Below are 16,146 nucleotides of genomic sequence, written 5' to 3'. Positions count from 1 at the left end.
TACAGATCACAATATAACAAACATCTTGGGGGGCACCTGGGGGGCTCAGTCAGTTAAGCGCCCGACTCTTTATTTCAACTCAGGTCATGATCTCCCAGTTCGGGAATTGAGCCCCACATCAGGCTCTGCACTGACAGCTTGGAGCCTACTTGGGATTCTCTCTCCCCACCCCCTACCCCCACATCCCTCCCCGGTTCACGTGTGCACGCTCTCTCCCTCCCTCTCTCTCTCAAAATAAATAAATAAACATGAAAAAATCCTCAAACATTTGTGAATCTGTCACCAGAATGAACAAATAATAAAGTTGTCATGTTTTCTTTAGACTTATCAATGAATGAATGAATGAATGAATGAATAAAGGCCTCCTCCTCCTCCTCCACAGCCCCATCTGTGGGCAAGACTGGGACTCTGAGCACCAAATAGCGACTTGAGGGTGGATGGGGTGCTGCAGGGTCTTGAGGTTTTTCTGTCTTGGGCGTTGGACGGTCCACAGTTTCAGTTCCCCTTGATCTCTTGCTGACCTTGGGTGAGTCCCAGCTTAACACCCACATATCAGCATTATTGTAGCGGTAGGAATAATGGAGTAAAGCCTCTGGAACATGGTGCGAATCGTGTACATGGGAGGTACTCCTTTTCAGTTTCTGTGGAGGGAAAAAGACCCCCTCCCCCCTCAGATTCCCTCAGGTTGCTTGCTCTCCGTGTTTTCTTTTCTCCCCCATAGCAGTGATCCCTTTACGGCGACTTTAAAGGTTTATTATGCTTATTGTTTACTGTCTGTCTCCTTCGACTAGAATGTAAACTCCGTGAAGCTGGATGTTGGTTGTGGTTACTCTCGTGTCCTGATTGGTCAGAATAGTGCCTAACACCTAGTAGGTGCTCAATAAATGTGTGTTGAATGAATGCGTGGAAGCCCCAGTATTGATCTGTGAAGTTTCTGGTAGAGATTCTTCTTAGCTAGGGGAAGAGACACACAGAGGGGTCACCTTCCGGGGGTGTTACACCCAACCTCTCTACCTGCGGTGTCTCCACCGCATCTGGCCTAAGGATTCCCGAATCGGAGACTTCACCCCCAGTGAGGCTGTCGGGAATGTAGGTTTCTGCTCAAAGGAACCCAAGGAGGAGGTAACCTGCTGTTTAAAGGTTTGAAGGACTACATATACTATTCTATACGTACATATGTGCACATATGCGTGTGTGTACACACTGGAGGGCAAGCGAGCTCCCCAGTAGCTCCCAACGGGCTCCCCCTGCTAGCGCGACGACCCCCGCTGCGGGTGGGCAGCCCCCCGTTGGGGAGCAGTCCTAGGTAGCCGCGGCCACAGCCCCTCCTCTGAGTTCCTCCTGCGCCGCCGCCGCGAGAGGGTCGGAGAGGGGCGTGCGGGGTGGAGGAGGCCGAGGCTGGGGCGGCGACCTGGGGGTGCGGAGGGCCCCGCGCGCGGCCGGGCGGGGGCTCGGCTGTCCCCGCCCACCGCGGGGCGGGGCGGGGCGCAGGCTCCGCGGCGCGGGGGACCGCGCGCTCCTGGAAGCGCCACCGGCTCCTTCGCGCGCGCCTGCCCCTCGCGGAGCCTTCCGGGCTCCCTGGGCGCCTGCCCGGCCCGCGGCCGCCTCTTCCTCCCCCAGCCCCGCGGCGCCTGCCGCAGTCGCCGGCAGCGGAGCAACGCCGAGCGCCCAGGTACCGAGCGAGGGCGGGAGCGGGGCCGGGGACCCGGCGGCGGCGCGGCCGCCGCTGCTCCTGTCCCCGCGGGTCGGCCCGGTGTCCTCCCGTACGCCGCAGGGGGCCGTGGCCGCCCAAGCCCGGGCTGCCTCTGCGCCGGCTCGGAGACCTGCCTTCCCCACCGGGGGCTTGGCTGGGGCTCGCGCGCGGCCCCCCCCCCCCGCCCCCCATCCGCCGCCACCCGAGTCACCGCGGTACGCCCACCTGCCTCGGAGGGGGTGCCCCGGGTTGAGCGCGGTCCCCGCCCCAGGCAGGCGTCCGCGCCCGGATCTTCCCGCCCGCCCCCTCTAGGGGGCTCTGCTCCCACCCGTCCAACCGTCCAGTCACTTGGCGTCTCGTCCTCCCGACTTCCCGCCCGCTCTCCACTTGGCGCCTCATCGTGTGCCCCCTCCCGAACTCCCCTCCAGTTTGCTCCGTAGCCCCACCTCACACCATATAACCCCTCTCCACCTTCCTGGGCCGTTGCCCCTTCACCCGGTGTGCCTGTCCCTGTCTTCCCGCCTGATCCCTGGTGGCGGTCTGTTCTCACCGACGACGCCCATCCAGTCTCCGCTCCTCCAGGTCCCTTGCGGAGTCCTCCCGCCCACCGTACCTCGTCCTCCGGACCCCTCTCGGGCCTGACGTCCTCGCTCTCCACCCCCTCGCCCCCATGGTCCCAGAGCCCGGCCCCGCCAACAACAGCACCCCGGACTGGGGGTCGCGGCCGCCTTCGGACCCCGCAGGCAGCGGCTGGGTGGCGGCCGCGCTGTGTGTCGTCATCGCGCTGACGGCGGCGGCCAACTCGTTGCTCATCGCGCTCATCTGCACGCAGCCCGCGCTGCGCAACACGTCCAACTTCTTCCTGGTGTCGCTCTTCACCTCGGACCTGATGGTGGGGCTGGTGGTGATGCCGCCGGCCATGCTGAACGCGCTGTACGGGCGCTGGGTGCTGGCACGCGGCCTCTGCCTGCTCTGGGCCGCCTTCGACGTGATGTGCTGCAGCGCCTCTATCCTCAACCTCTGCCTCATCAGCCTGGACCGCTACCTGCTCATCCTCTCGCCGCTGAGCTACAAGCTGCGCATGACGCCCCCGCGCGCCCTGGCGCTTGTCCTGGGCGCCTGGAGCCTGGCCGCGCTCGCTTCGTTCCTGCCCCTGCTGCTGGGCTGGCACCAGCTGGGCCGCGCGCGGGCCCCTGCCCCGGGCCAGTGCCGCCTGCTGCCCAGCCTGCCCTTCGTCCTCGTGGCCTCGGGCCTCACCTTCTTCCTGCCCTCGGGCGCCATCTGCTTCACCTACTGCAGGATCTTGCTGGCCGCCCGCAAGCAGGCGGTGCAGGTGGCCTCCCTCACCACCGGCATGGCCGGCCAGGCCTTGGCGACGCTGCAGGTACCCGGGGTGTGCAGGGAGAGCTGGGCTTGGGGGGATGGAGGGGAATGAGCAGCCACTGGGTACCCACCGGGCAGCGTGCACTTGGTGGCCCTTTCCAGCTCCCACCCCTCTTCTGTGCTCTAGACTCAATGCTGTCTCTAGGACAGCTCCATCAGCATGTGGGGCAGGCTTCTCGAAGGTTCCATGTGCAAAAAGGGAATTCAGGGGGTCCCAGCCCTCCCTCCCTACTCCTCTCCCGTCTTTCCCATCATGGCAAATGGCAACATCGTGGCATCACCCGACAGAAAGTTAGGAATAATTTTTCTTCCTCGTGCTCATGGGATTCATTCGCAAGGCCTGTTGGTGCTGCCTTCCTAAAGCTGTGCCACCTGTAATGCCACCCTCCCCATCTAGGCCACCAGTGATTCTTACCTGGAGGCCTTTTCTGGTCTCCCACTGGCTTCCCCTGCCTCCACTCCCGGCCCACTCCTGTCTATTCCCTGCATAGGAGCCACAACAATTTACAGAACGAAAGTGATCCCATCATTCCTTTTTTTTTTTATTGTTTATTTATTTATTTTGAGAGAGAGAGAGAGAGAGAGAGAGCGTGCACACACACACTAGGGGACGAGGCAGAGAGAGTGGAGAAAGAGAGGAAAGAGAGAGAGAATCCGAGGCAGGCTCCGCTCCGTTGGCACAGAGCCTGACGCGGGGTTTCGATCCTACGAACCATGAGGTTATGACCTGAGCCGAAACCAAGAATCAGAGGCTTAACCGACTGAGCCACTCAGGCGCCCCATCACTCTTAACAGAAAAGAGGAGACCCATGTCAGGATCTGGCCTCGGAATCTGGTGCTGACAGCCTCTCTCGCTTCATCTCCTCCCCTTGCCCTCTCTCTGCACCAGCACGTTGGCCTTTCCATGCTCCTGGAAGGCACCAGATGGACTTCTGTGTCCAGGACTTTGCACTGCTCTTCCCCCTGCCTGGAACGCTCTTCCCCTGGGGCTGCCCTGCCCGACTGCTTTTCAGCTCACAGGTCACCTCTTCCCAGAGTCCGTCCCTGCCCACCCTGTCTTCAGACCCGTCTGTGCTCCCTCACTCTGTTATTCTCTATCCTGACCACAGGTTTATCTGTTGACTTGCTCATTGTCAGTCTCCTCTACTACAATGTAAGCTCCATGAGGGCTGGGAACATCTGGGTAGGTTTTGATGCCCACTGTACATAGGAGGTGCTTACCAATTACTCGTGAGTGGTAAGGGCCTGCAGTGTCTGGAGTAGACTGGCCGCTCTTGTCACTCAGGCCAGTTGGCACTGGAGTCTCAGTGCCTATTGTCCTAAACCCCTGACGAATGGGGGTTTAGGTTGACCAGGCCTGAACCCCAGAGAATTAGGTCATAGGCTCCGAGGAAAGTCCTGAGTGGGCCCTCCAATCTTTTTTTTTTAAATTTATTTATTTTGAGGGTGGGGGGGAGCGGGGCAGAGAGAGAGAGAGGGAGAGAGAGAGAATGCCAAGCAGGCTCTGCATTGTCAGTGCAGAGCCCGATGTGGGGCTCGAACTCACCAACTGTGAGATCATGACCTGAGCTGAACCGACTGAGCCACCCAGGCACCCCATCAGCTCTCCAATCTTGATCTATCTCCAGGTGCAGGAGGCTCCTGCAGGATCGAGGGGCGGCGCCTGGAGGTTTGGGTGGTTGGGGGCTGAAAGGCAGTTCCACAGAACAGCTTGCCTGTCCCACGCCAGCAGTGTGGCTGGCCCATAAACCGGGGGAACAGGCCTTGGGTGGACAGGAGGTCCTGGCAAAGCAGTCCTACTGCCTCCCTCTATCTGTGCTTGTTGGAGAACATTCTTGAATCTCAGTAGGTGGCTGTGACCCTGACTTGGTTCTCCAGTGGTAGGACGGCTGCCTTGGGCCATCCACACTCTCTCCCTGGGTTCTTGTAAAGGAGCGTTTCCCAAACCTCAGGCATCTGGAACCACCTTGGAATATCTACCTTCCTTCTTTCCACCCACCCGCACGCCTCAAGTGGCTGCCTCCCTATGTACTTAGCATTTTCTCTAGATCATTTCACTTATCTTTTTACTTCCATGCACTTGTTTAGAAAGGAAACTTCTTATCTCTTCTGGAAGTGGAAACTCAGTACCTTTGCCATAAACGGAAGGAAGGCAATCACAAAGACAGCTTCAGCGAGCGGCAGGAACCCCAGCAATGTTATTGAAGTCCAGCTTGGCGTGATGGGAGTGGCCGAGCCCCCAGGCCCGCTTTCTCTCGGGTGTTAGCGGGATGTTAAAGGCACAGCGGCACGAACACGAGACTTTCTCTGGACGTGGCCAGAAGAGCTGGGAGGATGCTGGACAAGCCTCATGTTCTCACTCTGTGATTCAGTTACTTTATGGGTCCACTTACCATCTAGGGTCATCTTCCACTTTTGTACTTTGGGAGGTTCTGCTCTAGTGGTGACTAAGGATGTGACGAGCTGGCTGGTTTTGGTGAGCTTGGGGTGGGACTGGGCTGAATTCTCCATTCCGACGGTGCTTATGATCCATTTTTCTTTCCGTGAAGCCAATTGGCTGGTACCAGGATTGCACCTGAGACTGCGGCCTCAGGACCTGGGCAGGAATCCCCCCGGGGTGCTGACAGCTGCAGCCCCACAGTCTTTGAGCACTCACTATGTGCCGGGCACCGAGCTAAGCTCATCCCCCAAACACCCACCCGGGCAAGGACCACCATCATCCCCTTGGACAGATGGGGAGACTGAGGTTCAGAGAGAGAGGAGGTGTCAGACCCCACCACTGACCTTGCTTCCAGAACCACTCAGCTCCTCGGCAAGCCTCCTCCATGCCTGTTTTCCTCATTTCCCGGACACTTGCCTGCATTTGGGGAATTTGTTTCTGGACTATTGCCTCTAGTCCGTCTTTCTGGGTCAGCACCCCTTTCCTCCCACCCAAGCTGACCTGCCTCAGAGACCGAGCTTTCAGCGGGCAGTGGGGGGCTCTCAGTGCCAGCAGGAGCTGATGAGAATGAACAAAACTCGGGGTGCACTGGACCCCTTTCCTCCTGTCCTCAGCCCCGCTTAGCCCTTAGCTCCCTCCCTTCCCCAGTCCAGCTGCTAGCTTCCCCACGAGGGAGGGGTGGGGGACATGTGTTTCTGAGGCCCCAGCTCCTCTGGGGTTGAGGACATGGTACCTGAGCGGGCTTGAGCATTTTACTCTCTCCCGCTACCTCCCACCTCTACCTAGTTATTTGAACGGGGTTTTCCGAAGCCACTGGTTAGCTCGGTGGTTTCAGCTGCTGTCCCTGCGGCCGTGAGGAAGGGGTCCCACTTACAGCTGAGGCAGGGATTGGGCTGGGGGTGAAGAGAGGGGCGTGGGAGGAGTGGTGTCAGAGTGAGATGCTTGGAGGGCAGGGGGAGAGAGAGAGAGAGATCTGTGCCAGGGTGGGCTGGTGCCCATCCTCGGGAGGGACCCGCGTGGGAGCTCAGCGATGGAGAGCAGCAGGAGAGAAGGAGGTCTGCCTGAGACTTTGCCTTCCCAGCTGTCTCAGCGCCAGGACCTGTGCCTCTGGTCTGGAGCCCTCTCCCCTCGGTCTTCCTCGGCACCTCATCTTTCCCCCCTTCTCCCGCCCTTCTCTCCAGATCCACCTCGCCCCCTTCTCTGCCTTCCTTCTACATCTCCCCATCTTCCTCTCCCCCGTCTCTCGCATCGGCTTCTCCCCCTCTCCTCCTCCGCCCTCACCCAACTCTGCACCACTTTGTCTCAGTGATCTGCCTTCCCTTCCATCGCTGTCCTTCCTCCTCCTCAGAAGAGGCTGTGATCACAGAAATATCTCGGGGGCGGAGGAGGGGGCTGAGCTGGGGAAGGGTTGCAGAGGAGCAGTGCTGAGCATGGCAGCCTCGGCTGCTGCTGGGAACAAGGTGGCCCCAAGCAGCCAGAGCTGGTGCAGGTGCTTGTACATCCGGCTGGTCAGGGGTTCGGGTCCTGCCTCCTTCCCATCGCTGCTGATGACTTTGGACCAGGTCATTCGCCTCCCTCTACCCCAGAGTGATGCCATGTATCACATGAGGCTGTTTGAAGAATCAGTGAAATAATATATATAAACCTGGCACATACTGGGTGCTCAACCAGTGGTAGTTTCCCCCCTTTCCTCTTGGTGGTAAGATATATGGTTCCGGAGAAGTTATCCCTTCAAGCCTTTCTAGGGGAAATCCCCACGATTGCCATCAATAGCAGCCACATCACCATAATCAGAGCGTTGAGATGGACTCTAAGAGAAGATAGCTGACTCTTACATGGTGCTTACTATGTGCCAGGTGCTGTTCAAGGGACTTTCTGCATATTATCTCAGTTAATCCTGACTACAATCCTACGAAGTAGATGCCATTACAATTGCCATTTTACAGATGAGAAAGCTGAGGCTCAGAGAGGTGAAATACCTTGCTTGAGGCCACACAGCCCAGTGAGTAACAGAGCCATGATTTGAATCCAGACGATTCTGGCTCCACAGTCTGTCTGAGAACCCTTACGCTAGGAGTAGGTGATTGTGGAAAATTTCAATCACACAAGGGAATACATCAATACACGTTAAAATAAAAATTCAGGAGGTGCCTGGCTGGCTCAGTGGGTAGAGCATGCGACTCTTGATCTTGGGGTCACTAGTTCAAGCCCCACATCGGGGGGTAGAGGTTACTTAAAAAAATAAAAAAATAAATAATAAATAAAAGTCTGGCCATAGGGAGAAAATGAAAGACCCTCTCAAGTTCCACCCAATCACCTTCCATTCCCAGGGACACTCTTATCAATTTAAGATATGTCTTTCCACTCCTTTTTCTTTGTGCGTCCATATTTGTTGATGCACCCAAAGAGACCTAGTGCTTTGTTTTGTGTATTTCTTCAGCAATGGAATCACGTCGTCCCTATTATTTTGCAACTTGCTGTTATCACTTAATATCGATATTACGTCTTGGAGATCTTTTCATTTGATCGATTATGTTCTTTTTTTTTTAATTTTTTTTTCAACGTTTATTTATTTTTGGGACAGAGAGAGACAGAGCATGAACGGGGGAGGGGCAGAGAGAGAGGGAGACACAGAATCGGAAACAGGCTCCAGGCTCTGAGCCATCAGCCCAGAGCCCGACGCGGGGCTCGAACTCCCGGACCGCGAGATCGTGACCTGAGCTGAAGTCGGACGCTTAACCGACTGCGCCACCCAGGCGCCCCTGATCGATTATGTTCTTTTAATCATCTGTGTCATAGTCCATAGTGGGGATGTACCATGGTTTACTTAACCACTCTCTTTCCATGCAGGTTTAGGCTGTTTCCAGTTTTTTTCCTGTGTTGTGATACACATTTCTGTATATGCAATGTGTACAGACACGTGTATAGGTATTTTTTTTACCTATTTTTTTTTTTTTGAGAGAGAGAGAGAGAGAGAGAGAGTGTGAGTGGGGGAGGGCAGAGAGGGAGACAGAGAATTCAAAGCAGGCTCCACACTGTCAGTGCAGAGCCCAATGCGGGGCTCAAACCCACGAAACATGAGATCATGACCTGAGCCAAAATCAAGAGTCAGACCTCCACCGACTGAGCCACCCAGGCGCATTTATTGAACACAGGAGCCTGTAGGTGGAATTGCCTCCTGGCAGCCTGCGCTCTGGCTGTGACACGCATATCCGAGGGGCAGGCAAACAACAGATCACGGCCATGAGGGGCCATGAGGTGGTTACAGGGCAGAGAAGTGGGCAGGGTGAAGCTGGCATCAGCTAGACCTCAGGGTGAGGCTGGTGGTTGCCACTGGCTTCTGCTTCATGAGGGCTTCTGGCTGACAGTGGTGGGGGTTTCTGGAAGCCCCCAAATGGAGGCAGTGTGGTGAGCGGAAGAAGTGCAATTTCTGGAGCTAGAAAGGACTTTGAATCCCTGGCGCAACACTTATCTGCTGTGTGACTTCCGGCAAGTTGTTTTGCCTTTCTGGACGTCACCTGCAAAATGGGGATAATAATGCCTACCTTGTGTAAAGATTAAATGGCATGATGAATATCAGATGCCGACACATAGTAAGTGGGTTGTAGTGTGGGCTATAAATGTGGGTTATAGTGCTGACTGGGGGTCACTTGGAGTGCTTTGCTTTGAGACCTTGTACTGGGACAATGTGACCTGGGAAAGGTCCCCTGTCCTCTCTGAGCCTTGCCCTTTTGTCTGTGTTTTTGGGTCAACTCTTTGGAGAGAAGAAAAGAAAGAAAAACCCAGGGTTTCCCCAGGAAGATTCCTAGAGAGGGAATCTGAGGCCATCTTTAATTCCTTTTCTGGAGCTCCCTCTCTGATGATTGCCCCCAAATATCTCCCCATTGTCTCAGTTCCCCAGTGCCATAGAGCTCTGACAAGATCAAGGCTGTCTCTTGCTCCGTCCAGGTCACCAGAGGTCAGGGGGGATACTTGTATGAGTGGTCCCTCTGAGAATGGTGGCTCCCTCCTCCCCTATTGTCTATCCCCACTGTTGGAAGCAATTTGAAGGCAAGGCAGATCTTTGGGGGAAGCAGGAGTCTCTCCTCCAAGTTGACCATGGCGGGTCCACAGAAGCCATAGTCTTCTGAGTCTACTCTGGAAGGGAGAAAGTGAGAAGAGGAAAGAGAAAAGCAGATCCTTTTTTCCTCCCTTGCTACATACAGCATGGTGAGTCAGAGCATTTGTCCTGACATCTGTGCTGCTTCGGGGAGCCTGAGTTGCTGGCAGAAGGACAGGGTTTCTGAGGGTGCTCAAGATTTCCCCAGCCTCCAACACATGCCACTGAACCAACATCAGGGCTACCATGTACTTAGCACTTACTCTATGTCAGGCACTGTGCATGCATTTATTATCCACAGCCTCACAATGACTCCACAGCTGAGTATTGTTTTTCCCATTTTACAGATGTGGAAACAGAGACTGTCTCAAGATCACAGAGCGAGTAAGTGGTAGAGGCATGACTTGAAGCCAGATCACTTGTCTTTACAAACCCAGCTCTTGCCTCCGCACAGTGCTGCCCCACCAAGACAGAGGGGAGAGATCAAGTGCTTCTCATAGGCTGCTCCTTGTGAATTTGTCTCTGGTGGTCATATAACCAGATTTCACCTGGAGAAACATACTGATAAGCTCCCTGGTGGGAGTTACAGTGTGCTTCATCTCCGACTTCCTGCCCACTGTCATTCTAGAATAGGACTCCTTGATTCTATAGAAAGAGAATATATACCTGGGGTTTCAGCACCATGGACAGGACCCCAAGCCTGGATACCCTGAGGAGGCTGGGAGAGAAGACACGGATGGAAGAGGGCCCCTGTGCCTGAGAGTGGGGTGGGGGTTTGGCTTTGGTGCTCCCCAGGACTGACATGTCTTCTTGGCTTTGCCTCCTCCGCCCCCTTTCCATCTGTGGAGGTTGCCTGGGAGTCTGGTTCCCTTCCTGCCTCCTTCTGACTCTTTCATCACCCCATACCCAACCCACCTCTTGCTGCCTCAAGAGCTAAGCTGAGCTCTCACGCAGTTTAGGAAATGTTAGAGGAATCCCTGGCTCTCAAAGGCCAGGCGTGTTCCCAGGCAGCACACGCAAACTTTGCACAGTTCAATTAATTGTGCACACCTCGGCACACCGGTATTTACTTAAATTGCAAATCTAGGTGGGTCTCACTTTGTGCAAAACTGGTGTATGAAAATCCAAATTGACTCTAACATGCAGTTCAGAGGGGGGCTTCATCTCCCAGCTTTCATGGGCCCCAGGGGTTACATGGATGGACCTCAAGGTGGTCTCTGAACCCACTGGAAATGTGGGATTTTTTTTCCTTCTCTGTGTATGCATGTGTAAGAATTTATAAGCTTTTCGTTTTCTGGGAAAAGGTTTTGTAGATTTAATTGGATTCTCAATGAGCTCAGGAGGTTGAAAAAGTTAAGGGAATAGCTGGGCTAAAGGATCATCCAGTTCAAGGCTTTTAATATTTTGGGACTACTGGTCGCCAGTTTCCAAAGTCAAATTCTAACCTCCTCACGCCTGTGTCCCCTTCGATGGTTGCTGTGGGGCAGCTCCTTTTTCCTCCTTTTCTCCCCAAAATCCAGCTCTTAAGTCAATGTTTGGGAATGAAGATGTCTGTCTGCCAGTCCACATTATAATTTGGATTATAAAATGCCAAGGTTAGTGGCATCCCTAGTAGTCTAAATTGATTTTATTGCAAACATTGCTCTGTGCACACGTTTTCAGAAAAGCACTTTAGCGTGAGGGTAATGGTGCAGGCAAGAGCATTACTCCCAAATATGAAGAGAATCTGTATATGAAGAAAGTGCCAGGCCTGGACAGCATCAGAACTTCTTTCGTCAAGTACCATTTATTTTTCTTTTCAAAAAATTTATTAATTAAAAAAATTTACATCTAGGTTTGTTAGCATATAGTGCAATAATGATTTCAGGAGTAGGTTCCAGTGATTCACCCCCTACATATAATACCCATTACTCATCCCAACAAGTGTCCTCCTTAACGCCCCTTGCCCAATTAGCCCATTCCCCCACCCAAAACCCCTCCAGCAACCCTCAGTTTGTTCTCTGTATTTGAGAGTCTCTTATGGTTTGTCCCCCTCCCTGTTTTTATATTATTTTTGCTTCCCTTCCCCTATGTTCATCTGTTTTGTTTCTTAAATTCCATGTATGAGTGAAGTCATAGCATATTTGTCTTTCTCTAATTTCACGTAGGATAATACACTCTAGTTCCATCCATGTTGTTGCAAATGGCAAGATTTCATTCTTTTTGATCGTTGAGTAATATTCGATGGTATATATATACCACATCTTCTTTATCCATTCATCTGTTGATGGACATTTGGGCTCCTTCCATACTTTGGCTATTGTCGATAGTGCTGCTATAAACATGGGGGTGCATGTGCCCCTTCGAAACAGCACACCTGCATCCCTTGGATAAATACCTAGTAGTGCAATTGCTGGGTCATAGGGCAGTTCTATTTTTAGCTTTTTGAGGAACCTCCATACTGTTTTCCAGAGTGGCAGTACCAGTTTGCATTCCCACCAGCAATGCGAAAGGGTTCCTCTTTTGTCGCATCCTTGTCAGCATCTGTTGTTGCCTGATTGTTAATTTTAGCTATTCTCCCAGGTGTGAGGTGGTATCTCATTGTGGTTTTAATTTCTATTTTCCTGATGATGGGTGATATTGAGCGTTTTTTCATGTGTCTGTTAGCCATCTGGATGTCTTCTTAGGAAAAAGTGTCTATTCATGTCTTTTGTCCATTTCTTCACTGGATTATTTGCTTTTTGGGTGTTGAGTTTGATAAGTTCTTTATGGGTTTGAATGCTAACTCTTTATCTGATATCATTTGCAAATATCTTTTCTCATTCCGTTGGTTGCCTTTTAGCTTTGCTGATTGTTTCCTTCGCTGTGCAGAAGCTTTTTATTTTGGTGAGGTCCCAGTAGTTCATTTTTGCTTTTGTTTCCCTTGCCTCTGGAGACGTGTTGAGTAAGAACTTGCTGCAACCAAGATCAAAGAGGTTTTTGCCTGCTTTCTCCTCGAGGATGTGGATGGCTTCCTGTCTTACATTTAAGTCTCTCATCCATTTTGAGTTTATTTTTGTGTATGGTGTAAGAAAGTGGTCCAGGTTCATTCTTCTGCATGTTGCTGTCCAGTTTTCCCAACACCACTTGCTGAAGACACTGTCTTTATTCCATTGAATGTTCTTTCCTGCTTTGTCAAAGATTAGTTGGCCATATGTTTGCAGGTCCATATCGGGGTTCTCTATTCTGTTCCATTGATCTGAGTGTCTGTTCTTGTGCTAGTACCATACTGTCTTGATGATTACAGCTTTGTAGTATAGCTTGAAGTCCGGGATTGTGATGCCTCCTGCTTTGGTTTTCTTTCTCAGGATTGCTTTGGCTATTTGGGGTCTTTTCTGGTTCCATACAAATTTTAGGATTGTTTGTTCTAGCTCTGTGAAGAATGCTGGTGTTATTTTGATGGGGATTGCCGTCAAGTACTGTTTAATTGGAACTAATTCTTGTAGGCCAAAGGCTTTGTGTGGTGCTGGGGCTCACAGTCATGTGTGTCGACTGAGTGTTGTCCTTTGTGGGGTGAGCAGGGTGGTCTTCTGAACTGTCTGATTTGTGTTTGGGGCAGTGTTTCTCTGTTTACTGTGCTTCCTAGAGGTCGTTGTGTCAGGGTCAGGGCTCAGTGCTGGGCCAGGATCAGGGCTCAGTCTATTGCTGAGCTCAGGCCACAGTCCAGGGCTAAGGTTGGGCTCAGTCCAGTCCAGAGATGAGGCTCAGTTTGGGACCTTGGTTATGTAGGTCTCAATCTATAGTAGTTATCAGGGCTCAGCCTGGGACGAGGAGCAGGGCTTGGTTTACTGCTGATGTCAGGGCTTGGTCTAGAGCCGGGATCAAGGTTCACTCTGGAGTCAGGGTCAGGTCTACAACTGGGGAATCTAGGACCACAGGGCTCATTCAAGGATCAGGAGGGCTCCGTGTATCGCTCGTACTAGGGCTCAGTCTAGAATTAGGATCGAAGCTTCATCTGTGGCTGGGGTCAGCGTCGAACTGGAGGTCTTCTCTCAGGTATCTTATGTATGTGGCCTTCTGTTTCACAGGTGCCCAGGACCCCACGCCCAGGGATGGAATTGGCTGACAGGCGTCTGACCACCAAGCACAGCAGGAAGGCCTTAAAGGCCAGTCTGACACTGGGCATCCTGCTGGGCATGTTCTTTGTGACCTGGCTGCCCTTCTTTGTGGCCAACATAGCCCAGGTAATGCCACCACAGGGCGCAGGTGAGTCCAGGCCTTGCTGGGGAGGCCCCGAACCACACCCCAGCCCAGACATGGGGATGGAGGAGGGTGGGCTGCCTCTCATGGCATTTGTGTTTGTGTGTGCCTGTCCCATCCACGCTGGGTGGGGTGGTCTGTGAGCCTGCTCCGGGACCAAGCATGACATACCCCATCTCTCCAGGCTGTGTGCGACTGCGTCTCCCCAGGCCTCTTCGATGCCCTCACGTGGCTGGGTTACTGTAACAGCACCATGAACCCCATCATCTACCCACTCTTCATGCGGGACTTCAAGCGGGCCCTGAGTAGGTTCCTGCCGTGTCCCCGCTGCCCCCGGGAACGCCGGGCCAGCCTGGCCTCACCCTCCATGCGTACCTCTCACAGCGGCCCCCGGCCGGGCCTGAGCCTGCAGCACGTGTTGCCACTGTCCTTGCCACCGGACTCCAATTCTGACTCGGGCTCAGGCTCCGGTGGTTCATCAGGCCTGCAGCACACGGCCCAGCCGCTGCTGCGTAGAGAGGTCCCCCGGGACCCCCCGCCCTCTGCCAGGGTTGCTGCTGTGGTCAATTTCTTCGACATCGATCCGGTGGAACCCAAGCTGCAGCTGCATCCACTTGGTGCTCCCACGAACTGACCTGGGCTTGGAGCTGGTCGGTGGGGAGCTGAACCGGATGGGACCAAGTCCCCAAGGCCTTGGACTGGCTCTGGGCTAAGGCTGGAGGCTGCAGGTCTCCTGGGAGCCCTCTGAGTTCCGGTGGGGTGCATCGAGCCAGCCCCCACTGCCCACTCCCTGGGATAAAAACTGGCTCAGATACTGTTTTCTCCAGGATGCTCCATTGCTGAGTGTTACCCGTGGATGTGTGTGGAGGTGGCTGGGGGACTGTGGCAGAGGGGAAAAGGACCTCTTGGTTCAGGCTGGGGGGAAGACAGCCATCTCCTCTGACATTCTAGGAGACTGTAGGGAAGGGATGCCTCTGTCTGCAGAGGTAGATTAGTGCTGAGCTGAATCCCTCACTCCTCAAAAAGTGTAACCCGTGGGCCACCAGCATTAGTGTCACCTCCCTGCCATCTGTTACAAATGCACACCTGTACCCACGCCCCCACCCAAGACCTGCTGAGTCAGAATCTGCATGTTAGCGAGAGCCGCGGGGTGAACTGTGTGCACATTACGGTCTGAGATGTGCTGGCTGGGATGATCGTTAGCCCTGAGGATGATTTGCCGTTCAGTCTGGCCACTGCCTTCAGGATGCACAGAAAAACACCTGCCCCGGGTGTCAGGAAGGCATACGTTTGAATCTCTGCTCCACTACTCCTGGCTCTTACACGAGTTCTGTAACCTCTCTGAGCCTGATGTTCCGTGTGCAAAGTGGGGTAACAATGCCTGCCTCCTAAGGTGTCATGAGAATTAGGACAGCATGTGTGGAGCAGAACACGCAGAACCCGCAGGTGGTGCTGCTGTAGGTGGTACCTGCTGTTGTTAGAACTCCTGGCCCAGATCCCACCACCTGACTATGGCTCCCCGACTTCTAGCTCTGGATGCTGAGTGGGGCTCCCGTGTCCACTCCCAGGCTGCGGCCCTACCTCTCCTGGGGGCCAAGTGGGTGCAGGTGGTTTCTTGCTCAACACCAGGAATAGGTTTCCCTTCATCTTGGACTTCCTTGGACCTAGAAGGGAGCCAACTGATGGGGGACAGGCCAGCCCATTGCCCCACCTCCTTCTGGCATTCCCTGGGTCAGTGAGGGAAACAGTGGTGGCCCCTCAGTTCAGCAGAGTGGAAGAGCCATCGCTGGTGTGGGTTACTGCCCTCGGGCAGGTAGGTGGACCCTGGCACAGGAGCCCGGGTTGCCTTTGAGGCGGGGGGACTCCTGGTCTCCACAGTTCACCTGCCGTAAGTTCTTTTTCAGTCAGAGGCCTCCCCAGTTTCCACCAACCCAAATTCCCAGGGGGCCCTCCATGGCGGCCGGGCGCTCTCCTTGGTGCTGATTAGAGTCAACTCTGGCCCTGGCCACCAGCCACAGAGGGGTCATGGTGCTTGTTGGGGCTTCCCCTCAGCCCCCAGGCCTGCCTGAGTGGACTCCCAATAAACACTACCTGAGGCAGTGACCATGGTGTGGACTGGATTTGCTTGAGGGGCCCCTTGGGATGGACAAGCAGCTGGTGAAGTAGGTTGAGACCCTGGGCGAAATGGGCTGTCCGGACTCAGAGCAGCAGGAGTTCTGTAAATATCTGTTGAATGAACAAGCAAACGCATACGTGAGGATCCATCCGGCGCTAATATTCTAGTCCCTTCTGCCGTCCTCCTCCTGGCAGCCT

At 54.1% G+C, this 16,146-nt stretch overlaps 1 protein-coding gene across 1 annotated transcript; it reads left to right on the top strand.

Annotated features, from left to right (window-relative positions):
- Positions 1-1,969: 1,969 nt before the first annotated feature.
- Positions 1,970-16,024, top strand: HTR6 (5-hydroxytryptamine receptor 6). The gene is made up of 3 exons (XM_047082730.1): positions 1,970-3,077; positions 13,662-13,817; positions 14,018-16,024. Exons 1-3 carry the CDS (start codon positions 2,364-2,366, stop codon positions 14,465-14,467), a joined length of 1,320 nt encoding a protein of 439 aa, XP_046938686.1. The 5' UTR covers positions 1,970-2,363; the 3' UTR covers positions 14,468-16,024.
- Positions 16,025-16,146: the final 122 nt, after the last annotated feature.

The sequence above is a fragment of the Lynx rufus genome, unplaced genomic scaffold (genome assembly GCF_022079265.1).
Source record: "Lynx rufus isolate CCGP_SWC_20201006 ecotype Redwood Valley unplaced genomic scaffold, mLynRuf1.p SCAF_2, whole genome shotgun sequence".
NCBI lineage: Eukaryota > Metazoa > Chordata > Mammalia > Carnivora > Felidae > Lynx > Lynx rufus.
The sequence above is the reverse complement of the archived record's forward strand: the minus strand, read 5'-3'. Positions and strand labels throughout refer to the sequence as shown.